This window comes from Rhipicephalus sanguineus, chromosome 3 (assembly GCF_013339695.2).
Source record: "Rhipicephalus sanguineus isolate Rsan-2018 chromosome 3, BIME_Rsan_1.4, whole genome shotgun sequence".
Taxonomy (NCBI): Eukaryota; Metazoa; Arthropoda; class Arachnida; order Ixodida; family Ixodidae; genus Rhipicephalus; species Rhipicephalus sanguineus.
In genome coordinates, this window is record NC_051178.1 from 104,994,962 (window position 1) to 105,020,822 (window position 25,861).

At 48.1% G+C, this 25,861-nt stretch overlaps 2 protein-coding genes across 9 annotated transcripts in view; one reads left to right on the forward strand and one right to left on the reverse strand.

Moving 5' to 3' along the window:
• The window catches only part of LOC119386892 (ATP-dependent RNA helicase DDX3X), a 104,427-nt gene extending 87,313 nt beyond the window's left edge, over window positions 1–17,114 (forward strand). For 5 of the 8 annotated variants that reach the window (XM_049413298.1, XM_049413296.1, XM_049413297.1 and 2 more), the window contains 5 exons: window positions 4,778–4,940; window positions 7,406–7,596; window positions 8,317–8,434; window positions 9,075–9,246; window positions 11,062–17,114. In XM_049413298.1, coding sequence (XP_049269255.1) covers window positions 4,778–4,940; window positions 7,406–7,596; window positions 8,317–8,434; window positions 9,075–9,246; window positions 11,062–11,317 — 900 coding nt within the window. In that variant the 3' untranslated portion in view covers window positions 11,318–17,114. The remainder of the gene's footprint in view (window positions 1–4,777; window positions 4,941–7,405; window positions 7,597–8,316; window positions 8,435–9,074; window positions 9,247–11,061) is intronic. The other 3 variants (XM_037654169.2, XM_037654168.2, XM_049413295.1) reach the window with 1 other exon arrangement.
• A 241-nt stretch (window positions 17,115–17,355) lies between these two features.
• On the reverse strand, window positions 17,356–23,572 carry LOC119386891 (semaphorin-1A). Its single transcript, XM_037654167.2, has 2 exons — window positions 23,290–23,572; window positions 17,356–19,239 (listed from the first exon to the last, which is right to left on the reverse strand). The coding sequence occupies exons 1-2, from the start codon at window positions 23,548–23,550 to the stop codon at window positions 17,683–17,685; spliced, it is 1,818 nt and encodes a 605-aa protein (XP_037510095.1). The 5' UTR covers window positions 23,551–23,572; the 3' UTR covers window positions 17,356–17,682.
• Between the last annotated feature and the right edge of the window lie 2,289 nt (window positions 23,573–25,861).

A 25,861-nucleotide genomic window follows, 5' to 3' on the forward strand; every position in this document is an offset into this window, starting at 1 on the left:
GTAAATGCTCTAGCGTATCGTACAACTAATTCTAGCGTAGTTGATTGTGACCATTTTAGCATTACTTCAAAACGCCCGCCTAAAAACCACAAGAAACTGGCGCCCCATGCGGGGGAGCGTCAGAGACCTCGTGCACTCAAGCTGTGGTGACGTTGAAAGCGCGGTTTTCAAATCCAGGCCCCGCGCGCGTAGAGATTGAAAGTATGTGGGTGCCTCGGTATGGGTTAAACCTGTTAAGCGCGTGTCCCCTCACGAAAACTACCTGGACAGCAGCCCGACAACAGAGCGAGAGGGGTGCGGAACAATAGGCCTCGCCCCCGCAAACCTTCTGTGACGTCCACAATACTTGCTTTACTCGTGAAACGTCACGTCATACCAGGATGTCGCAAGGTGCAGCCAACTCAAGTGAGCACTCACGCTTACTTTAAAACCAAATTAAGATATCTTACAGGCAACGTCCGTCACTAATAATCGGTCAGATGTGCCCCAGTATACAGGAAAGTCAAACAACACAAAGATCTCGAGGTTTCAATTTTGGTGTCAGGGGTCCTTTAAAGGCCCCTAAACCACCCAAAGGTCGAAAGTTAGTTGTTTCGCTCTTTCCTTCACTATGCTCCATTCGTTGGCTTGTCTCTCCTCCTGGCCGAGTGCTCCTCACCGTGCGTGAAGGAAGAGCGGTGAGTGCACGTACCTGCGAGCAGGCAAATGGGTATGGTGGATGATGAGCAGATGAGAATGTTAACGTTGTGGCGAATGCTGAGGGCCTGAGGATTGCCAAAAGGCCTGGAGAGAAGGGGATTGTTTCTTGGAATTTGTGTGGCACCCGTGGCTCGTAGCACTGCTATGTTTTGCATTGTTTATCGTGACAGCCTTCTGAACTCGATTAGCGCGTTTGTTTGAAATGTAAAAAAATTATCGGAGGTGGTTTAGCGGCTCTTCAAGGGGGGACGTGGCTTTCGGTACCAACTTTCTTAATTCTTCGTGGATTTTTATGAAAATTGGCACACTTATTGGAAATGTCTTTTTAATGTTACTGTAGAAATTTCATTAATATATATTTACAACTTTTTGATTTAGAATGTATTTCTCCTTCTGGTCTTGTTCAAAGTCTGACTCACTTAAGGGGGGACGCGGGTCTTAGAATAGTAAAAAATGGACAGAAAATCAGTTTTGAGAAAAACGCATTTTAGGCATGTTTGCACCCCTAAGCAGCTGCCCTCAAAATATTATCGCCGATTTCGCCCGAGAAATGGGTTAAAACTTATTTTTAAGACGCCACGGGAGCCGCAAAATGCATCTCAACAGGCAAAATTTGTTCAAATTTCCCGCGAGCGCCGCGGGCGCAGCAGCTGGCTGATCGCCGCCATCTTTGGCTTGTTTTGAAGCTGTTTTCTTTGTGTACATTTTGCGGCGTTTCAAAATGGCGTCGCTGCAACAGAACGGCCGCTATCGGCGCTTTTCCGAAGGGTGGTTGTAGAACGCTCATTGGCCAGAGTGCGCGCGCGCGAGGCGAGCCCCTTCTCTCGTGCCTCCTATTGGCTGGCGCAACCCGAGGCGGCCATTTTGTTTTTGTATTTTTGTTCTGCGCTCACGGCTGCCGTGTTGCCGATGTCGTGTGCTCGTGTGTTGTTGCAAGTGTCATCTTCCTCTGCTTACGCTCGCGTTCCTGTGGCCCACCGACACACAGTTAGCTTATTTTGTGCTGGCACATCCGGAGATTCTCGTGTAAAGAAGACGCACCAAGCGTACGAGGGCGCGATGCCGAAACTGCTTGTCGCTACCGGAGCGTCGAGTCTACGAAAACCGCCTGAAAACCGCCCGGTTCCCCCTGGTCAAGCTGCAGCCATACGATCATTAGGCAACGCTTCAGTGGCATTTGAAACCGCATTCGTATGGCATACTATGCGGGACTGCCGAGTGCGCGGGAAATACGGCAACGGGAGGAGTGCTTGGCATCGCAGCGCGCAACGAAGCAGCGGAAGTTCAAGCCGTTGGATGTTGGTGAACGGCGGCAAGGAAAATGGCACAGAATTTATCCGCGTGGACTTATCCGTGATAAAAACGTTCTTTGGGCTTGTTCTTCGTTCCGAGTTCGGCTCAAGCAGTGGCCTTTTTCAAGGCAGAGTGTATAGGCTGCTTTCAAAGCCTGTGCTTCATTATCATAGGTGCGACTCGCGCGAGAAGCGTTTCTCGTAGAAGGTAGCTGGTGATAGTGGTGCTAAGATAATTAATGTCATTCGAAGTGAAATGCATTAAATTAGGGCCACCAATACTGTTGACAAGGGTGCAGCGGTAGTCGCTTCAACCACGACCTGACAGAGCAACACCGGAATTGCAGAGACTCCGTGTTACACTTTGGGAAATTGATTTGTGCACCACAGCCTCGAGAAGGTTAAAACTGACATTGGAAGTTGCAAAAGGAGCACTTATACAGTAGTGACACCAAGCACAGACTTTCAAAATGACACAAACTAGCAGGGCAGCCTGAGTACAGCCCTTGGCTGCTGTTGAGCCAAGTGCTATTGCTGGACAATAACAACTGATTTTTGGTTTAATAAATAACCCACATGCTTTTTAGACTTAATCTCTCTGTCTATTTTACTTGCCTGTTGCAAAGCCACATTCATAGACAAATTTTGTATTTCTTTAGCTTGCAAGGAATTGGTACAGGCCTATGAATTGCTAAAGGTGGAGTTTTATCACTCTGGTACTGGGTGCACTATGTGGCTTTATAAGAAGATTTTGCCAGTACATTGGCAGGTCATGGTCACATATTTGGTATGGCTATTCACGTGAAGAAGAACCCTATCAAATGATATAACCACTAGTGCTGTGGCTGCACTTCCACAAAAGTTACAGTTGTCTGAAACTTCAAATGCGTTTTTCTCAGTTTGATATTTTTGCTCAATGCACTCAGCCTTACGGAGTTTTTTCCATGTTGTTGCTGAGTAAAAATCACAAATTTGGTATCATTTTACTCGTATTGAAACGATCTGGGGGGTGATGCTATTTGCATTACTCTAGCATCATTTTACAAATTTTAATTAAAGATACTAATGAGAGTGAATCAGAAGAAATAACCACCAGTGAGTGTTCATCTGTTTTCTGACCTTCACAGTGCTCTCAAGTGAATAAAGATAGCATCACCCCCTACAGCATGATCTGGGCATTGGGCCCATGCACTTACATATTGGTTTTAGTAGGTCGAAATTGCCTAAAAACCCCGTAAGAAGCAGGCACTAATTATGTTTTCGAACCTCGAGATCTTTTGAACTAGTAGAGCTATTAAAAAACTAATTACAGATTTGAAATCAGCATAAAAAACTGGTCAAGACAGTGAAGTTTGGTTCATATTGACTCAAAAATAAAGAAAAAATTTTAGGACCCACGTCCCCCCTTAAAAAATACAATATGAAACTGAAATACACCCAGCGGCTGCTGAGAAATCAGCGGGACAAGCGAGGCAGAAAGCAAGAAAAGTCATTTTGAGAAAACTGCTTTCGAAGTTGTACCAACGATATTACTTCATCAAAAGGCACCAAGGCCATAATCTTTTACGCCCTTCGTAATGTGCAGTTTCTTGAGTGCCTTGCCTTTAGTTTGAGGTGCCTTGCTTCCCTAAAACACAAGAAGGTTGTGGTCTTTCGTGTGTTTCATTATGTTGCACCTCTTGCACATGTGGCCTTTCATCTGTTGTACCTTTGTTCCCTTTCTTTTTTCTTAAAATACTTTTCTGATCTACAAAGAACATGCAGCATGAATTAGCGGACACGCGGCAGTGGCTTGCGAAGAAGCACACTGCCGCGGGTCCGCTAATGCATTGTTCTTGCCCGCAAAATTCGAAGTTTGTATCGCACGCCGGCGCCGTGAGCAGAGTTAGGCCTAGTGACGACTTTGAGCAGTAGACACGCTGGCCACGGTGCCCGATGTTTGTTTCAAAGTACGTAATGCGTGGCCGCGAGTACAAGGAGTTGTCCCGCGATTATCTTCGTCATGATGTCCGAAGTGTTGATAAGCAGAACCTCCGACCGCTGATCCGACGAGTCAACGCTAAAGGGTCGGTTCGAGCCCGAGACGCGTGCTTACGATGTTTGCTACGAGCGCGGCGCGCCATCGTAATGTGATCAAGTTTCCGCTTGCAGCTCCAAATTAAAACGTAGTTATATTCTTCGTGAACGTCAAGCCGTGAACACAGAATGAGTGCGAACGTGTCACGCAGTAGCGCGACTTTCGACAGCCGTGACCTCACGACACGCAAGCAGCAGCCGGTGATCTCCCGAATTGAGCATCGGACCAATGGAGAGGCGCGCTGGGGCAACATGGCGGACGCGGCCAGTAGTAGGCCACGAAACGACAAATTATTGTAAATATTGCTGAGAGCTGGTCATGGCGTTCAACATCGCACTCGATCAGCTAGCCAGAGTCCGAAAATCGAACTGCACACTGTGGGGCGTCCGAATTTTTGGTCACGAATTTACATTACTTGAATGGTACGAGAGGCGGTGCCACGAAGGTGTCCGACTAAACGAGCATGACCGAATTTTCAGCGTCCGAACAAACAGTCGGCTCAGGCCAGTCTCCACAGGGGACAAAAAAAAAAGCTCATATCGGAACCCAGTAAGTATGGCATGTGTGGCCATCTTTCCAAGGCACGGCTGTTTTGGGGGGTCACGTGTGCTTGCTATGTTTTTGCTGGCAGGTTCAGGAGTGCTGTGCGAGAGTCCACTGGTGCGACTTGACTTGCACTCTATAACGGCACTTGTGCGTATTCCTGCAGGAACTGGCACGCAAGTTCCTGGACAACTACATCTTCCTGGCCGTGGGGCGTGTGGGCAGCACGTCCGAGAACATCACCCAGAAGGTGGTGTGGGTCGAGGAGCACGACAAGCGGTCCTTCCTGCTGGACCTGCTCAACGCGGCGGGCCTCAGGAATGGAGGTCGTGAGTGGTGTCTTTCATCACTTTTCCATCTATTGTAAAAGCGTTGTTCGTTCGTATTTGACACGAAAACTGTTTCGTTATATCCGAAAATTTGTTATAAACAAATATTTGTAACACTGTACTAATGGCAAGCATATTTGTTGAGTTCGTTATAACCGTATGTGTTATGTCGACGTTTGACTGTAACATCCGAACGTAGATTTGGCATGTCCAGCTTGTGTGTTCGTGGCTTACAGCTGGGGGACCCCATGAGTAGCATTGCAAGTGTGCCGACGGGTACAGTCGACGTCCGATTTCCCGGACCCTCAAGGGACCGCGAAAACGTCCGGAAAATCGGGCAGTCCGGAAAAACGAATGCACGTGAAAACGCACATTTTTGGTAGATATTTTTCGCTGACGGAGAATGTCACAGCCGGAGTACAAGATTCCCATAGCAATTCAGCCAATGCATTGTTTAGATGGCTCTGAAAAGAGCCGTTTATTAAAAAAAATACGTGGCCGGCACTACCTCATAGGTCAGCACTTGGGCGCAAAGAAGTCGCTTATTTTCTTTTGCACGGTCCGCTTGCCCGCGATTATGTCTGCCTCAATTTCAGTCAACGTCATGTTGCTGCTGTACACCAATGACAGTGTCATAAGTGCTCGCGTCAACTCCGTGTTCGTTGGCTGTGTAGGAGCTGGCTCTTCGTGCTCGGTGTCGGAGTCATCGGAATCCTCCGTAACTTGATGAATGATTTCGTCATCAGTCAACTCCGCACATAGCTCGAGGTCTTTGTCAGCGTCGGCGAAGCCCTCAAGGGTTATCTCGGCTGGAATCAACACGCCGCCAGCGCGCAGATCTTCGAAGGCAACGTCCGCGGATGGCAGTTCGTCATCCTGAGCCTACGATGTGGCTTTGTGCGCTTCGAAGGCGCGGACGAAGACTAAGGAGCAGTCGGTGCCATTGCTGTAAACGGCGAATCCGCTCGACGAAAAGCGCAGCACGAAACAGCTAGGAACTCGGTGGATGCTGAAGGTCGGGAAACGTGATCACTGAATGTAGCGCGCAGCAGCAAACGATCAACCGCAGACACGACCGCAGAGCTGGCACAGCTGACAAAACAACACGTGAACGAACACAGTGAGGCTTGGCTTGGCTAAGCTACGGCTGGCAACGGATTGACACGTGCGGTTTCGAGGTTACGGCAGCCGTGGCGCGGTGCGGCGTTGCTGCTGATGCGAGTATGGTGGGTTCAAGGATATGAAAATGAAAACAACCAAAGTGGCGGCGTCGGTGGTGACTTTGGGTCGGCGGTTAACAGTAAAAAGTCCGGAAAATCAGATGGCGAAGGCTATAAGCGTCCGGAATTTTGGACTTTTTAATACATTGACTCCATGGGGAACTTGACGGTGCCACAGATGAGTCCGGGAAATCAGGCATGTCCGGAATTTCGGGCGTCCGGGAAATTGGACGTCGACTGTAGTGCACTGTATCGGCAAATCTTCTCACAGTTTATGCGTTATGCTTGCACCATGTCATAGGTTGCATGCGACTGCTTTTTGTTTAGGCCCATAAACTGAAACAGCCTTAGTTAAAAGTCTTAGGCAAACTCTTTGTACTCCCAAATGGTGATTCAATTGGTCTTCACTTGGTGGTGCTTGATAATGTTCAGAGTGCAAAAAACATTCCTGTTAGGACAGTTCAAACATGAAAGATAGTACCAGATGTGAACAAATTCAAAAGACAATGCACAGCAATCTTAAGCAAGCATGAAATTTTAAGAAATAAACAAAAATCGGTTGCATTGAAGCATGTGCTGTTGTCACTGTGTGTTGGCTTGGTGTGCGAAAGGTCTGTGCATGTTTTCAGGTATTTAATTACAGTTCATTATTTGTGGGCCCAGTCCTAAAATGTGTGGTAGTACAGGGGTGTGAATATTTGAAAATTTTGAATATAGCATCAAATTGCCTATTTGAATCGAGTTCTTGGTAATTGTAATTGCAAATACTTTTGAATTGGTTTACAAGCAGTTGAAAATGACGGCTGCACTGGAATAAACGCATGCAAGCGTAAATAAATTGTACTTACGCATACACACCATAGGCCTCAAGCATGAGAGTTTATGCAGTGCAAGAATATGCTTGTTTGTTCCTAGTGCTTCATTTGTGCTTTTAGTGCTATAATTTTGAATACTGGAATGTCGGCACCACTTCATATTAGTTGTAAGAACAGTTGTCTGATATTCAAATAGCATTTGATTCGCTTCCAGCACTACTCAATTCGCTCTCAAAAATCACTATTTGCACACCCTTTGCGGTAGCTCTTTCTGTAGATTACAGTTAGTCATTTGATCAGTGTTGCTGTACTTGTGCGGTAATCCTGTGACGCCCTTACCTGCACAAACAATATGCAGATGTTACAAGTAGTTTTCCTTCGGAAACACTTTGATTTGTGTATTTGTCTAACGCTCAGCTTAAAATTTCAGATGCGTCGGCATCGGACTCTCTGACACTGAGCTTTGTGGAGACAAAGAAAGGTGCGGATGCGCTGGAGCATTTCCTGCTCAAGGAGGGCTACCCGGTGACCAGCATCCACGGGGACCGGACCCAGCGAGAGCGCGAAGAGGCCCTGTGGTCCTTCCGTACAGGACGCACCCCAATTCTAGTGGCCACAGCTGTGAGTCTTGTGCACTGCATTATGTTGCGCACTCTACTTTTGCCCTTAGTCATCCAGCAATGGAACATTATTAGGGGTACGTTACAGTCTGGGAATATGGAGTATGGTAGCGTTGTCGAAAGTCACAACAATTCCTCTCTGGTTTGTCCCTTCCATCTTGTGATTGACTATGCCATGTCATTGCCATGTACTGTGTTCACGGAATGAAATGCGTCAATATGGGGCCAAGTAATGCACATACTTTCATTTCTACTGTGTTTAGTTCATGTCGTATCGGTGTAATCTTGGCTCTTGCACTTACAACAGAGCCAGCATCACCTTTAGTGACCCGGTTCATAGTGAAACGACGTGATTATTTCGAGCAATTGCATGTACAAGCTGTTACACGTGGTTTTGATGTTGCGTTTTATTCCGTGAACACTGTACATTATGCTTAGCCTCGGAAGGTTTTCACTGGTCCCACATTTGTGGCCTTGCTGGCTCTATTGTAGATGTGTGTTGGTGTCATAGGTCTGCAGAAAAGAAAAAAAAACTTAAGTCAAACGGAGCCAGGAAAAAAGCAGGCTGGCCTCGCATGTTATTTCCATGCTACGAACTCCTTAGTGTTCTGTCAATGCTTATTTGTCGTGCTTTCACAAGTGCTGGTGGAGTGTTCCAGCACATTGTGTGAGCACTGGTCTATTCGGTGCACGTGTTAAGGGCATGATTTGTGTGTTGCAGGTTGCAGCAAGAGGTTTGGACATTCCAAATGTAAAGCATGTAATCAACTTCGACTTGCCCAGTGACATCGAGGAGTATGTCCACCGAATTGGCCGTACTGGTCGTGTGGGCAACCTGGGTGAGTATGTCACTGCAGTGTTCTCAAAGCAGAAGCAGGGGCTCGAATTAATGGCAACTCCCATTTAGCACTTTCTAACATGAACAGTGGACACTGGTGTTGGCCTCTTTGGCAGAGTGGGCATCGCATTGAGCCCTGCTTTATGCTAGGTTTGTAGGAGGGTGCACCTCTTGTGTGGTGGAGCAGGAGTTCTTTGAGGGGATGATCACACTTTTGTAGGAAATTTTCACTTCTGTGAGGTGTTCAACAGTCTAGTGGGCCGTAGTGGTCTGGCACTGTGCCAACCGTGCTAATACAGCAGGTCGGGAGCGTTATCGCCGGGAACGATCACTTGAGAATACACTGTCACTGGTGCCGTAGCCAATGTCCTTATTCAGAAGATTCAGTGGCAAAAGCCACCGGGCACTACAGGCACCTTCTCAGGCATGAAAAAGTGCACCAGGCAAGACTGCATGATTTTTTTAAGTCTAAGCATTGAAATAAAATTATGTACAGTTCACCACTACTCTTTCTCATTTTACCAGCTGTTATGTTAGGTTCTTTGAGAATCTGTGTCAGTGGGGTTCTGCTGTATCTACACTCTCCTCATTTGCATGATCATAGTGTTGTGCCGCACCATTGAAGGTTCTGTTTGGTGCAGGTTTGGCGACGTCTTTCTTCAATGAGAAAAACCGCAACATGGCCCTGGACCTTGTGGAGCTCATAACGGAAACAAAGCAGGAACTGCCGGACTGGCTAGCCTCCCTGGCCAAGGAAGTGCAAGCAGAGCAGCGTGCTTCCAACCAGCGCCGCTTTGGCTCTGGGGGACGCAGGTACTGATCTCTACAGCACGTATCCACCAAAGCATTAGCACCTTTTGTACAAAGAGTTATCTTGGAGCTTAAGGGGGGAAGCGGGTCTTTGAGACCGAAAATCAGAAAAAAAATTGAATTTTTGAAAATGTTTCATTTGGATTCTGCCGCTACTGATGCATAACCTCGCCAATTTTCATGCATCTTAGATCAGTATTTTAGCCGTGACAGCATTTTATGTGCCATCAGCGAGCTAAATTTTTAGCGATGAACGCGTAAAAAACGGGCTTATTCAGCGCCGCGCTGTTGCCGTTCTACGTTACCTACGGCAGCCATCTTGGTCGCATTCGAAAGAGCCGCGCTTTTTCTTGAATATCCCGCTGCCCTTGTTTCCGTCCACTCAGAATTCACGTAGAAAATCCGGGAAAAAAAAAATTCCCTCCGCGTGAGCCTATTGGCACAGTGAGCCCACGTGACTAAATAACGCCTTCCGATTCGTCGGGCCTCCCGCGCTGTCTGCTACAGTGCACGCAAAGCGGCAAGTTGATGTCGCCGTAGTATAACTGTGTTGTTCTCGTCGATTTACGTCCGTAAAGTTCCAACCCGCGCAAGCTGGCAAGAAACTGGAGCATGCGTTTTTTATCATCCTCATCAAAGACTGCACGTTGCGGCAGCTTACTGGCACGGCGCCAAGCGAGCTAGACGAAGTGCGCCGCAGCCGCCAGGAGTGACTTAGGCCTACGCTCACGGCCGCATTTTGGAACTTTGATCGTGGCGAAGCCGTATCGAAAGTTGCGCAGCGCTCGTAAATTCGAAAAAAAAGAAAGCGAGATCACGGCTCGGGTGCATCAGAAGCGCATCCAGCGGAGGACAGCGTGGTGGCGGAACGCGATTCATCGGTCGAAATACCGGCTTCACCTGTGTCGGCGGCCGCCTCGACGACGTCAGTGATAAGAAGCGTGGTAGAAGGATCGACACGACGTTCTTGACTAGCGCCGATCGTGCGCAACAGCAGGAAAAGACTGAAGATAAGATCTCCGGCTTATCGGCAACTTCCGCTAGCGAGCGCAAGCTCGCAACAGCGTGCGAGGGCTCTGACCTGTCGGCGGCTAACTACGGCATCGTCGATTTCTCCGCAATCAACAAACTGCTTGAAATGACATGCACTGGGGCCGTTTCGATTGGAAAATGTGATAAGCTACCCTCCTGGTGTCTTCTAAGGCATTTATTTGCAAAGTAAAGCATTTTTACTTGTGTAGCGCTCCTTGAAGATACAGAGTATTGTTTTTTGCTTTTTTTCTCAGTTTCAATTTTTTGGCCACCTTTCATTCTTTTAGCGAGCGTTTCTCAGCTTTGGTACACTCGATTTTGATCATTTTTGTATTACTGAAAAGCCGGATGTTTAGTGAGTGCAACAAAGTGTCATATGTTACTATAGAACAGCGTAAGTTTTTACAAGAGAGAAAATAACAAAAATACATTTTCTCTGTAATCGAATGGCGGATTTTGAAGCTTCATAACTTTTGTTGTAGGAAAGCTAGAACCATAAAATTTGCTTTTTGCACTCTTTGATAACTGTAGAATGCAATGACATTTAATTCAGCAGGATCCGAGTAGCCAATTTATTGAAAAGGTGATTAAACGAAATTTTAATGAATGATTAATTGAAAAAATTGTCGTAAGGGCTACATAAAAACTGAGTTCATATTTGATATTTACACATGTAAATACATGATCACCGAAGTTTTCATCATCCTAACTTCAATAAAAAGATGCTTCATGTCAAAGTGCCTCTTCCCCCCTTAACCCGGTTGGTTGCACTCTGTTTTTGCGCAGCTCCCGGTATGCCTCGGGTGGTTTTGGCAGCCGTGACTATCGTCAGTACGGAGGCGGCGGAGGTCGCGATCGTCCCATGGGTGGGCCACCCAGCGGAGGAGGTATGGGTGGCCGCAGCGGCGGACCCGGTGGCTACGGCGGTGCACCCCAGTACGGTGGATACGGCGGATCAGGCGGCCAGATAATGGGCGGCTACCGGCCCAACAGCTACGGGGGCAACTACAGCAGCTCCTCCAATGACTGGTGGGGCAACTGAGGGGGTGGTGCGTTTGCAGGACCCCCCCTCCGCCACCAGCCGACGCCTCCCCACGCCAGTTTCTCCTCTTCTTCCACCCGTCTCTGCCTTCAGCGTGTGTTCCTCCCCTCCCCCTCATCCACGACTGCTGTGCATTCTCTAGGCAGTGGTGGGCGGCACACGGGGGGAAAAAAACAAAGTACGCAACTACGGGCGTGCAGCCAACGTGTTTTTTATTCTCTGCACGACAGGGGCAGCAAATGGAACATTGGTACGGGAGAGAAAAAATGGCATAGCCTTTTTTTTTTTTCTTTTGTCTCCTCGTGATGCTTTTATGCTCCATCAAGGCCCCATTACCCCAACATGTTGCCTTTCCCCGCCGCTTGTTTCTGTCTCAACTTGGCAGCTGTGATCCTTGTGTAGTTCGGTGGTCATTGCTGCAGCCTCTGCTTTGTAGGCTTCAAGAAACAACTACCACTTTTGTTGTGTTGAGGAAAGGGAGGTCCCTCCCCGAACACATTTTCTTCGCTGATCTTTTTTTTTTTTTTTTCTGCGTTGCACCACGGGCTGCCGTCTAGGTGTACACATATATATACATAGTCTCTTTATGTGTGCGTACTTGTGTGTAAGATAGCCCATCCCGTTTCCTGTTCAAGTTGGTGCAAGAATGGGCAGATAGATTTGCCAAGGCACATCACTCCTTTTTACTTTTTTTCTTGACCACCTCTCAGACTTGCTCATTGTCAGTTTCTTCCTCTTTCCCTCCCTTCAGCTCACATTTTTATAATTATTTTTTTCTTCAAGTCAATGTTCTTCACGCGAGTTTCATTTCCATGGAAGTTCGTGAAGGATACTTTCGTGCTTTTTTTTTTCTCCTTCAGTATAGGTGCTGGCTCTTGCAGCCTTGTTTTAAGGAAAGAAGTTGCAAAACCCCCCTTTTTTTTTTCTTCAAATAAGGCATTTGTTGTGCGCTTCACTGAGGCAGGAAATCGTCATTCCTTGGCGTTTTTGTGCGCTGCTTTAAAGCATTCACCACTCAGGAGGCACAAGGATGCTTTGTAGTAGTCCCCTTGCCAGGCAAGGTGCTACTGTAGGTTTTTTAGCAGCAGTACCAGCCAGTTTCTGCAGACCAATAATGTAATGCAGCTAGCAGTTTTTCTCCACTTTCAAGAATTTTTTTTTCATCATCTTGTGCTGTTGTACCTGGAACACACATTTGAAGAGAGCTTTCTCACAGGTAAAGAAAACGAACCTGAACATGCTCATTGGCATGTTATCAATAAAGGTGTTTTGCTTACAGTTTGCTTATTTTCAATACAGCCTTGAAACTCTGGATCTCATGGTCACAGTAGTGCACTCTGAGACACATTGGCCTGTGTTTTGTTTCATGGGGCCTGTGGATAACTGAGCACATTTATTATAGCATATTGTTACTGTCATGTTGGCACCAACATGCTTACCGCTATCCCATAGCTCGGGTCCCTCGATTGCATTATTGGTGTGTATTCAAAATCATGCACCTGGGCTCGTCTTCCATCTGAAATGCAAGGTTACACTTCTGTATATTTATTCTGCATGTGTGTTCTGGGTGTGCATGCCTATTACATTTGTTAGTGTTCCAATATTCTGTGTTCCTCGTTTGCAAGTGTCTATCTGCAACTCCGTTTTTGTGGAATGCATCGAATTCATCAGTTCGGTTCCAGTGTCGTACATGTCTCTCTGCCGCAACTTGCTGACCTACCATGCAGACAGACTAAATTTGGCCTTGGCCACACAAAGATCTTCGCAAAGTGAGAGAAGCGTTTCGCTTGTGGCTACACCTTTTCGAGATTAATATCGGCACGCATGCTCTGTGGCATGTACGTTGCTTAGCTGCATCGTTTTTTAATGTCTGAATCCTACGCAGGTAGCTTTCTCCAGTACACGTTATCAGTAAGTGCACATTAACTGGCGCATCTATAGAATGTTCTTGCATACCAGTTTTGTGCTCCAAAATTTTTTTCCTTGTATATTTGCTTCTTCAGCTATGTGCTAAAACCTTATTGCAGGCTGCCACTGTGTGAATGCACTATTTCAATCTTTGGAAGCAAGTTACGATGCTCTGTGTCTCCTGCGGAAGTTGTGACATTTCCCTTCGAGCAGAGCAGTTTGACGCAAGTGTGTAATATGTACTCGGGCGACGACAATGCAGGAATCGAGGGAATGCTATCTTAAACCAGTTGCCCGGTGTGCCATGATGGTCGTTAACCAGGGGTGTACTCTGCATAAACAGGAGGCACCTCTCTTTGCGTGCCCAGAGATGCTTTATCATCTTATAGTGCTTTGTGCATTCACTTGTAGTCATGTCTTGTGCTAAGAGAGCTGTTATCCTTTATTGAATGCTTAGTAATGTCACTGTTTGGTGCATTTTCTCTTTTTAAGGCTATTCGGTGCAGCGCAGTAGTAGCACTTTTTTTTTTTTTTTTGTGGAAAAAAATTTTTTTCACCTTTGACTCACTTCTGCAGCATTTGCCCGAGGCTGTGAGAGGGCTCATCTTGCAAGAATGTCTGTTACGAAACAGAAACACGGCGGGCTCTTCTTGTGCCTCTAGCGTTGTGAGCACACTTTAAAAAAAAAAACAATATAAACTCATTTATACGTTATGCTAGAGGATACATGTGCACGAGGTTCCGGTGTGATAATGTTCCTTGCATTCTTTTCTTTAGACTTGATGTAGCATTTTTTTAGGTGTCTTGTTTCTAAGTGCTGCTCTGTGGCTGTGCACTTTTTTTTTTCTTTTTGTCATGTGTGTAGTGTGTGCTCTGACATTGTGTGGGCCTCGTATAACTTGAGGCTCGCATGTGCAACTGTGAGCAACACAGGTGCCGCGCACAGTACAGTCAGCGCACTTCAGAGGGCCACACCAACAGCAAGCCTTGTGTGTCTGGGGTGCTTAAGACTTGTGTTGCACGTGTGCGGCACATACGTCAGGCTTGCCTTGCCTGCCAGGAAGTGCGCCGTATCCATGGCAACCGACCATATGTCAGAACGATGGAGGAAGGATGAAGGTCCCAGTTAGGTTGAAAATGTGGTGACGGAGCTGGGTTTTTCCGGAGGACCTTATTTCCTGTCCTCCCAGGCTGTAGGGTGGAGCTTGGATTAATTTCGCTACGATTGCAGTTTTTGTCGCTAGGTGTACAGTAAAGCTAGGAATTTTTTTTAATCAGCGAAATGAACAAAGCTTGTATGTGCGTCTGAGTGATGCCGACTTTGAGGTCGCTGCATTTGGGCGTTATTAAGTGATGTTTTGTTCATACTGCGGGCGTTAGGATAAGTACCAACTGTAGTTGACTTGAAACTTCTGTTGCCGTCATTGTCAAGGGTTCTGTCACTTGTAGTTGAGCGGTTCAGGTGGCATACTTGTTTAAGCTCGATCATAGCTTTAATTTTACGCTTTTTGACCTCTGTTCATTAAATTATGACTGAATTCCACGAGGCATAGTGACTGTGTGAAAGTGTTTGCGAGAAAGGACACATGGGGTAGGTTGAGGGGGGGAAAAAACTCAGATTTGTCCGTCGATGCGATGTGACGCATCAGAGCAGAGACCTTCCGTGGCCAAAGAAAAACAAATCTAACCCACGATCCACGCGCACACAGGGCGGCGTCTTTCTTTATTTGTGGCCAGGACAAGCAGGTTTCTCATTCTGCAAAGAGGAGGGGGCTAGGGACCATGACAGTGGGGAAGTATTCCCGGGGCTGCGCTTATCTACACAGACACGACACCCCTCGCTTCCTTTGGTTTTTATTCTTTTTCCGGATTTGTGCTGTCGTGTGGCAGATGCCAGGGAGATGTAGGAGGAGCTGTGGAGGAATGCGGGCTAGCTGTGCAACGGTTGCCTTCTTGGGAAGCTTGTTGAGAGCCAGGGAGGCCGTCCATTTGCTCCGCTGGCTCAGTACTGTAGACTTTTCGCTGCAGCAACATGCTTGTTGGTGTCGTTTCATCTCGTAGTGCTGTCACAGTTGAGTCATTGGTTGCTTCCTTGGGCAGGTGTAGCGATGGGAAGGTTGGTACGAAGAAAGGCTGTTGTTGGTTGGGGGTATTTTGAGGGGAGCCACATGCTGCACGCTTGTTTGACTTGACCCTGCATTCAAGACGAATGAGTTCCTAGGGATCACTGCTGTTATTTGCATCCTCATTTAGCGAGTAAAAGGAAAACAATCCCCCTCTTTGTAATATATGTATGTACATCACTGCGCCATCATTCGTGCTGGACGTCGCGCGTCGCCTTTGTGCGGTTGTATGTATGTATATATTATATATATATATATATATGTATGGCCCGAACAGCCTCCAGGTGATTTCTCATTGCATTCTCTTCGAGTGGTTTTATGTTTTCCCCTCCCTCGTCTGCCATTGAGTCTGTGATCACGTGGGGAGCAAGGTTCGCTTAACTGCTACTTGCAGGGAGGAACAGGAGATTGCATTTCGGTCTGACATGAGTCCTGTGTCACATTAGTATGGTTTTAGTTGGTCGGGTCCAGTGTCGAACTATGCGACTCTCGGAGAGTGATGATAAAGAGTGTTTTCTATCTAGTCTTCGCCCTTTCTGTCTGGCAAGGGGCTGTGGCCTTGCTTTGTGGAACACTGTGCCTTCTAGGTCATGGTGTCTTCTGAAAATTTTTTCACTTTCTTTATATTTCTCTGCGTCATACTGATGTTCAATGGCTACTCATGTAGTTGCAGGACGCACTCTTACTTCAGCGGAATGCTGACCATGATTTGAACCTGCAGAATTTGTTTTTCTTCGGTTGTATGAAAATGTGAAGTGGCGAGACGTGAACGGTTGTGTTGAGAAGGGGGCAAGAGCGCATTTCCATCGACCATCACTGGTGCATCGTGGTCATTTTCGCTCTTCGGTGCCAAGAATGTGCCTTATCTACTGAGTTTGTGCATGGCTGGAAGGACTGCCTCAGAACCTTGCAGTCTTTGGATGACGAAGGTGCCTACTCCTCCTTTTGTTTTACCATCGCTTGTGTTCCTCATAACTCTGGGCGCACCTGTACATACAGTCCATCAGCGGAAGAGGGAAAAATAGGTCTCATTTTACAGCGACTCCGTCACAACGCCCACATCGCATAATTTATACGCACGTCCAGGGGTTTGTTCGCCCTGCGGCGGTTGTTTTCACAGAATAACTTGTGCCTGCATGTTTGTCTGCTGGTATCTGTGGGACGTTGTACATAACACAAAGTGGAAACGAGTGTGCGGGAGAGCCTTGTGCTGCAGTGAGCGGGAAGTGCATACATGGTGTGGCTCCCAGTGTTTCAATTCCTCTCTACACTACGATGCTGCCAGCTAATTGCTGGGCAACATTGAGGTGTGCATACTGGGGCAAGTTGCCTGGGAATGCGCAATGGAAAGTACAATACTGGGCAAAATTTCCTACGGCAGTGTTTTTATTCGGGTTTACTGGCGGGGTGACCTTAGTGAAGAAACTGAGGGTGGGTAGGTAATTTTTGTTGAAGGAAATTCTCATCTCTGCTTTCGAAAGCAGTTTCCAATAGAGGTTCAGAGGAAAAGACACTGCCAGTACTTTTTTGGTGTTCAGTACCTATTTTAGCCATGGCTAATGAGGTTGCTTCCGTTCAGGATTTTTACATTGCGAGTTCAGTCTTTTTACGGTCGTTTCTTTGTTCTTGCGGAACGTAACATGCGTCAGCCTTGGGAGGTTCCATTGCCAAACTCCCTCTCGGTCCTGGCGTTAAGTGGGGGGAAGACGCCGACAAACTCGAATTTCTTTACGCCGGAGGTCTCTGCATTTTGGCGGCGACAGCACGGGAAAAACTACTGTCCACCTCAGAACAAATGACCAAAGCACATGAGCACTTTTTACTCGCGGCAAAGAAAGCAACTGATGTGCAGCGTAGCGTTTTTCCTTCCGTTAAGGACACGCTAATATTAAAGTATTTTTCGTGCCCACGAAGGTTCGAAGAGGACCGGTTTCGAGGTACAAATGGCGCCTAGTTTGTTTCCCTAAAAACAAGAACAATTTGGATATCCCGCCGATCGTGGCTCGACAAAACGCGTCTGGTCAAACGAAATATAACGACTAAGGCATGCCGGGCGGGCCTGGCGATTTCGCGAAGTACACACAAGTTAAAAACAAAGGCTGACTCCTGTACTCCAGATTCTTTTTGTAGTCTTGTCTTTTCGCCTTTTGGGTGTAGCAAAAGCATGTTTTGATTTGTAACCATACGTGGGGAGGATTGTTTGGCCCCGAGTTTCTGGGCGTTTTTATTGTGAATGCATTAATGTGACTTGTTCCGAAACCAAGAAATAAAAAAAAAATTGGTAGTCACACACGCACGCAACTGTCTTGTCTTTTCTGGATGGTGGCCTCTGCTTCAGCGGTAGTTGAAGTAAGCCATGTCCTTACGCTGGTTGTGCCTGTACCAGTAGCCAATACCGAAACCAATCACGATGGAGCCCATGATGCAGAATGTGATGGCAAATCCCAGCGTGTGGGCGCTGTAGAGATGAGGCGTTGCTCGACCACTGGAAGCAGTGTTGTCGATGGTCCACGGATCGCTGCCATGTGGGAACTTCATGTTATTCATGTGTTTGGAGAACTCGTCCGGACACTCGAGGCTGTGGCCACCGACCACTTCCTGCACGGCGTTCTTGGGCACAGCCTGGTCCACGAGGCTCTCGCACTTGGTCGTGTCTTTGTTCCAGGCGCAGTACGGGTCTTGAAGCCCAACGCACTGAGTGCACGTGCGCACCGTCCAGTTGCAGTTGTCCAGTGGCACAGAGACAAGCTCGTGGTACGTTGTCACCAAAAGTGTGACCACGCCGGGACGTCTGACGATCTTCAGGTCCAGGACCGGATCCTCTCCCGGAAATACAATGATGTCCTCAATGACAACAGTTGAAATTGAGTTCTGACCAACGTTGATGGCCTTGATCACGTGGCCATGACTGGTTCCAATGAAGAACACGTCGTAGCGTTTGCCGCTCACGGTGCGTACCTGTGGGTCTATCCAGAGGCTGGTGTAGTGGTAATCGAAACCGACGTGTGCCAACATTGGTTCGCTGAGGTAGTTGTGCACCTCTCTCTCAGACAGCGGCCTGTTGTCCTGAAGGAACAGAGTCTCGTTTTTGACGACGGTTGGCTGAGTTGGACACTTCTCGCGGCCGGGCTTCCCGTCGTTGATGCTGGCGATCAGGTCGTCCACGCTGAAAGCGCACACGGCCGACCCTTTGAATGGGCTGCCCTGGATCCGGAAAAGAGCGTAGAACACGAATGCTTTGTTCCAGCGGGTCATGATTGGGCTGACTGCCGCGATGTCGGTGAAGACGAATGGCTTCGTGCCGTTCAGTGAACAGTGAAGGCGGACCTTCTGCAGTGTTGTCCACATCCAGTCGTGCGGCGGCACGCCGCCGGGATCGTTGACGCACACCCGGGCCACCGTGGCCGCAGTTCGAGGACCGCAGTGGTCTTTCTCTGGCGCAGTCTCGGTGAGGAAGAAATAGGCGTGGTCGTCGAACGCGAAAGCGCCCACGAAATCCGCGTCAGCGGCTAGCTGCGTCGCGTCTTCTGGCCTGGTCCGTAGGGGTTTCGCCTCCAGCACGGCCGGTGCCCTGGGTACGCCAGTTCGCGCCGACAGTGCGGCGATCTGCCTGTTGTTCACGAACAGCACAGCAGCGCTACTGTTGCGGTCCAGCGGGCAGATGGACTGCCCGTCGACGTCCGTCTTCCAGGTGTAGTTTCGTTGTGCCGGGTCGTACTTGTATTCCCGGCAGCGAGGCGAGTATGCGTTCGTGCCGCACACGAGAAGGCTCTGTGACGACAGGTGCCGCGCCACGCGGATGAAGTTGGCGCAGTTCTGATCATTCGGCACTGCCCGGTCTGTGCACACGGGGTTGCTGGAGCCGGACGCTGTCCAGCTGATGTTGCCCGCCTGCAAGGTTTTCGGTGTGTTACCTCAGAGTTGGACAGATATGATGCGACCGCGTTTGTTACTCATTACACCACGTAAAGGAGATCATCGCTCATAAGTATTCGCAATGCCCATAGACTGTCGCGCCGCCAAGCGGAATTCAGGAGCACCCTCTCGAGGAGGGTTAGTAGACGAAAAAATGGCAGCACTACGCAGTCTCTCCCTTGTTCGGCGGCGCTAGCCTCAGTACGCATTGGCAAGAAAGGAACACTACGACTTTGCATGATTCCTGCATCAGTGAACAAACCGGGCCCTCCGTGACACAAGAAACCTGATTCGTTATTGCGAGACGCGAAGTTTTCGTGAAAATACGTGGCAACTCGCGCTTTCAATGATAGCCCACAGCGTACACAGCTTCGCGAGCTTTTCTGTAGCCACGTACGTTAGTTAAATGTTATCGTCTGACATTTTCAGTTAAAATTCACCCTGTTTCACTTGCATATAGCATTCGTCAGTGTTCTTGTAGTGTATGAATCCCATCACATTGTACGCGGGAGGTCACGCGGGCTCGCGATGTGCTCTTCTATAACTGAGCAATCTCAAGTTGGCGATACATTAAAATAGGGTCACTATCCTTTGTCAGGAAAGCGCTGTTATGAATCGTACGAGCGACGCTTCAGTCATTCGAAGACGCGTCCACTCCCCACCTTTCGTGGAGCGAACGCTCTCAACACCGTCCGTCACCAGTGTGTTGGTTTCGTGGTTTCATCGGTTTCATAGCCAGTGCTGCGCCGCTTGTTTTTGTACGTTTGTTGATAGGTGACAGCACACTGCAAGGGATTTCCTTATTGACCGGTTTGAGAGCAAAATGTTCTCCCCGCCCAGACGTCTCTCTAACTGTAAACATGGTGACGCGGAGTGGTCGAAGTCGTTCGGAGGATATTCTTCAGATTGCTTTCAGCAGTGATGTTGAAAGAAATCATCTTGACGACGAGGATTTTTCACTGGACGTAGAAGGCTGTGAAAGCACCGAGAGTAACAGCGACGACGAACGATCAGCTGCTAACTCACGAGGGGCGAGTTGCACTTCACATCCCCTCGTGCGTTATAATGTTTTTTCACGCTCGTAAGTCACTTTGATTGTATTTAAGGTATAATATCCTTGAGCGAGATCAAAATAAAAGTTTTTCTTGTGCATTGCATGTAGGGCAATTATTGTAGATATTATGGAGCGCCGCATTCCGCCAACATGCTCGAGCTCGACCAGCGAAGCGAAATGGTTAGAGCGATAAAACGTGCAGTCACGGCCACAATCCATGCCTCTCGGCTAACTTCTCCTGTACTTCACCGGTACCTTACGAACGGCATTGTTGTTCGACGAATTTTTCGCAACGTCGAATTCTTCGACGTTGCGAAAACCATACGTAACGTGTGCATTCTTTTCGACATTGATGTTTCGATCGTGCTGATCGAACCTGCAACATCCTAGTGAAGTGAATTGCACATGCCGAGCATGGCTGTGACACAAGCGCTACCGAATTTGGGATGTTAAATCCTTGTGTTCCTTGAAGAAGTAACTCCGCCTGCCTGACTGCGGAAGTAATGACGACGGCGTAATATGTTTGGAATCCATCACCACGTTAAACATGCGGTCCCGTGCAGCAGCGACGGCGCTACTCACTAGCGGCCTACTACTGCGGAAAATCCGTCAGGCAGGCTCGGTATACGTACTGCCTCGGAGTGCCGTTCAGTTCATTCGTCAATTCTAGTTCATGCAGTTTTCTGTAGCACGCAGAGGATTTCGCAAAGCATTGTTTATGCACGGTAACGGAGCTGAAATCTAATTTTTCACGCAGCAGCAAATAATTAGGTGGCGAGAACTTAGCACTCTCCATGGTTTGGGAAAGTATTTTGGTCACATATCCATTTCAGTGCAGCTCATGACTTCATCCGGTGAAAGTGGCACGCTGTAAGTCGGCACGTCCTATCTGTTCCTGTGCTAACAAACGGAGTTGACCCTCCTCCGGGCGCCATCTTGAATCGCACAGCGCGCCACCTATAGATCGTGGGCACTGCGAATTTCCGGACACACCGTAACTGAAGCCATATCATGAGCTGGCTTCATATCAGTTCGCGCCGAAAGCAGGCGCCTAGAGCGGCCCAACAAGATTGGAAGGGGTTCCGTGCGGACTTGATGGTTCCAGTTACAACGGTTCGGAGCACCAGAAGAAAGCGTTTGTTTTAACGTAAGCTCACCCTTATTGCAGTTTGTTCTGAATATATTATTCAAGGTAGGAAAGGAAGCAAGTTAATGGATAGCCTTAGTCGGTGATGCTTGCAATACCAAAACGTCAATCGCATTAAGAATTCCTGTCTACCAGCTGGAACAGGTGTGTCGGGTACGTGTTCAGCTAGAGGCAGGGGGTGTATCAAAGGAAGGTGTGATTCCGGGAAATAAAGCATGTGGAGGTTCGTGCCGTGTCCTTATGCCTTTCGGCATGGGCGTGCGCACAGGGGCCGGAGGGGGCGGCCGCGCCCCCTAATGACCTGAGAATGGGGGGGGGGGGGGGGCGCAAAATCTGCGCCGTACATTGACCCTTCTCGTCACCTAAGATGGGGGGGGGCGCAAAATCTGCCACATACAATGACTTAGTAGGGTGGGGGGGGGGGCGCTGCGATGAACCTTCGCCCCCCTGATGGGGAACCCTGTGCACGTCTATGCTTTTCGGTGTGTCTTCGACTGTACATGCTACAGTAGTGTTCAAAACTTTAAAACCACGAGAAGAAAATCTAGGAAGGCACGTATTAAACGTAGGAAAGCAGTGGAAATTTTAAAGGCTCGTTTTTCTTTGTTATACACAATATTAATGAGAACTAACAGACAATAATGCCAAGGAAAGTATAGGGGACGTTATTAGTAGTAAATGTAATGTAAATGTGAAGAAAGAAAAGTGGACGAAAAGATAGCTTGCCGCGGACAGGGACCGAACCTGCAACCTTCGAATAACGCGTCCGATGCTCTACCAACTGAGCTACCGCGGCGCCCATCCCCCCGTCCATTTTATGGGGTATATATGTGTATTTAAACGTGGGAGCGTCAGTCAGCGCCGCCAGTAGCCATGACGGCGAGTGTGGAACACTCTTGTTCTGCCTGTTGGCGTCACGTAGCACGTGAACTTATTACGAGCTGGCAGCTGACCAATAATCCCTCGCACACTACCTCAAAGCATCAAGTCCGCTATGAATGAAGGAAAGCAGTGGAAATTTTAAGGGCTCGTTTTTCTTTGTTATACACAATAATAATGAGAACTAACAGACAATAATGCCAAGGAAAGTATGGGGGATCGTATTAAACGTGTAGCTCGAGCCATGAGAAGCATGTTCTTCGCCTACAAGGTCTTATAGGGACATCGAGGACATCTAGAGGGCCGTTCAACATTGAACGTGATCACTGAACCACCAACTTCTAACGAGAAGTGCAACCTCTGCCGTGGCGCTGGCCCTTTGTTCTCGAGCACGGTGAGTTAGCGAGTTCGAATTTCGACCATGTTACAGTAGGACGGGGGCAAAAAGCGCTCGTATACCGTGCTTTGCATACGTTTTAAGCAAGCTCGAAATGCTGCGGAGCGTCTTCCCGGCCTCATTAGCGATTGCCAAGCTTCTGCGTGTTAAATCACGTTACTCGTGTTGCGGTGACCAGGGAACTTTGCGAGGTCAGCAACCCAAAGTCAAAACGTTACGCATTTTCTCTGGGGCGAGGGTCTGGATTACGAACCGTTTGTGTATTGAAAATGGAATCCCGTCATTTATGGATCAAAATATGAACTTGCTTACCAAAGATTCGCAATAGCAGTGCAATGCATGTCTAGAACAAAATGCGGCCTGTAAGTGGACTGGTAACGTATAGGTCACGGAGGGAGGAGGAGCGACATTAAGGTCGAGCGGGGCAGCCGCGATAAGCTCCGGCAGCACGCCGTCGCTCGCCGTTATGCCGGAACTGATCGCGGAGGCCACGGGTGTGGGCCCCGAGTTCTGGGCTAGCATAGCGCAAGCTCGGGTCCTCTGCCTTACCTGATCGAGCGTGTGAACGCTGAGGTTGTATAGGTAGTTTCTGCCTCCGACGAGCACGTAATCGCCGTCGAGAAGGAGTAGCCGCAGGTACTCTCCTGGCGCGTCGGATATGTTATGGGCGGGGAACACGCGAACCAGCTGGTGCGGGTACTCCTCGATGAACAGTTTGGGCTCCAGCTGACGCTCCCAGCTGGCCGTCGTCGAAGGAACGAGAGCCACCGCGACCGTGAACGACCAGAAGATGCTGGACGCGGCACGCATGTCTGTATACTTATACCGCTGCCCTTGTTTTCTTTGACGATGTCTACAGCGTTGTCGCCATTAGATTCGCGGCCATCGCACGATGGTGCTGGCACCACGATTACGAGACGCCCTTCTTCGTCGTCTTTATTTGGAGAACAAATAGAGCTGCTTCGACTGTACAAAACCCACCGTAGTGGGTTGTGTCAGTTTACTTAAAGGGACCGACAACTGCCCAGAACATGAAATGAGATGACTGCACTGATGAAAAGATTGTCCGTCGCATTGACTCAAACCAACCCTGTTTATCTTGTGAGAGGTGGATTTATATTTTTATTTCTTCAGTGAAAGTCGCGAAAAATGACCTTTGGCGCCTCTGGCGGCAAAATGATAAATGGTCCGATGAAGCCGGTCACGTGATTGGTGTACGCGTTCGATTACTTTTCTGTTAGTACTGAAATATTGTTCATTTCTTTATATTAAAAGACATTACTCCATAAAAATGTACATATAGGCCTGCGTTAGTTGTATGCAACAAAGTGGCGCTGCCTTCGCTTGGCGTAGGCAGCCTTGACACAGGCGCAGGCAACCTTGGGCGCAGGCGCACACAACGCTGTACAAATACCGAGAAGGTGTATAAGGCCACATCATCTCATTGTAACAGGTTGCTATTTTCAAAAATGGTTGGAAAGCTCAAAATAAAGGTGGTTAAGCATAGTTACAGTTACTCCTGCGAAAGCAGAACAACTACAGCTTTCACAAGGGCTAGCGGCATCGCTATCAATTCTCAGCGTTCCTGGAGCAAGCCTTCATGCGTGTTTGGAGCCTTTCAGATCGAAAAATACTGCTTATAAAATAACTACGTGCTTTTAGGGTAAACCACTGCAGCTACAAACGCTACGAAGGGTAAGCTTCCTGTCACGTCGTAAAAAACTGGGTCGAGAAAAATCAGTTGTCGGTCCCTTTAAAAGCAGTCTGGTAACTTGCCAATGTTCTCGAATTTTTCGTAACGTTTACGGATTAGGACCCGTTCTGTGGTTTTACGGATGTTTCGTCGAGCTTCACAAAAGATAAATTGTTTGCGAGGAGATTTCGCTCGCCAGCGTCCGGCCATATTCTTGAAAGCGTTCCGATTATTGGATGATGCTATATATGCGTTACACCTAACGGTCAGGAATGCTGGGATTCCAGACAGCCATCGTGGAGAACCACCCGTGGCAGTGAACGCGTGGAAGCGTATCTGCGATCGTTCGAACTATGGTGCTTGTGGGTTCGCATGCGCATCCCAGTATCTCAAAAGGGGCCGTACCTTAGCTTCGCGAGATGAGTGCAGTGCAGTGGCGATAGGGGTTGCGTTGGAGAGGGCATTTTGCCGCTTCCGCTGCCTGTCGGGCCCTGCTGCCTTGCTCAAGCCGAGACGCTTCGTTCCCTTTCCAAAAACTCCAGCCTTTTGTAGAACAGCCAGGTTCTTGCGTTTTACGACGTCCATCACGTTAACAAAACGAGTGGAGAAGCGAACAACGACAACGCACGACGAGCGCGACGATGAGGAATCATGGGAGAAAGTACGCGATGGCAAGCGGTGGTTTCTATTCACTCTGCGGCGCGGCGCTAGCGGCGCCCTTCTAATCACACTGCTAGCTCTCCCAAAGCCACGCGGGAAAGTCCCCTTCCGTTAGGGAAAGCCAACATCTTGGGGCGTTTCGCACTGTCCGATGTTCGATATATCAAATGTTCCGGTTATATTTGTTTGATGTAGCCGTAAATTTTCCTATGCATTACCGCTAAGCATCGCTGTGTTCGAGAATAGTTCGATATAAAGGATAATCTGATTTACCGGAGTTCTATATGGTCGGGTTTGGCTGTAGATGTTGTTACCAAGTCTGTAAGTGAATTGCCAGCAAAAAATAAACTCGCATCATCTGTATGTATTATAAATTTGGCATTATTATCGATGTTTGGTATCTCGTTAATGTGAACTATAAACAGGAAGCATCCCAATATCCTCCCCCCCCCCCCCAGCCTCTTACACCGGTTTTTCATCTGAACAAATTCTCCAGCCAAAAATTACAATATATATACGATGTTTTATGCCTGTAATACCACAAAATTTCAACTTTCTTACCAAAACGCCCAGAAAATGCGTGCAACAGACATTGCACAGAAAAATGCACACTGTCCGCGCAAACTCGGGGGATGTAATAGCATCCTGGGCAACCATTACTAGTGCTAACACACAATACGTCGTACCTAAGCATGACGAGGCACTTCGCAAGACAGCTGCTGTTCATACGCAAATATAGATTGCTTTTACAAACCTACATTCAGCGGC

Excerpts from the sequence above, each read along its gene's own strand:
- LOC119386891 (XM_037654167.2), bottom strand. The coding sequence starts at position 23,550 with ATGCGTGCCGCGTCCAGCATCTTCTGGTCGTTCACGGTCGCGGTGGCT. Across the intron at positions 19,240-23,289 it reads GCGTTCACACGCTCGATCAG|GCGGGCAACATCAGCTGGAC; the intron begins GTAAGGCAGAGG and ends AAAACCTTGCAG.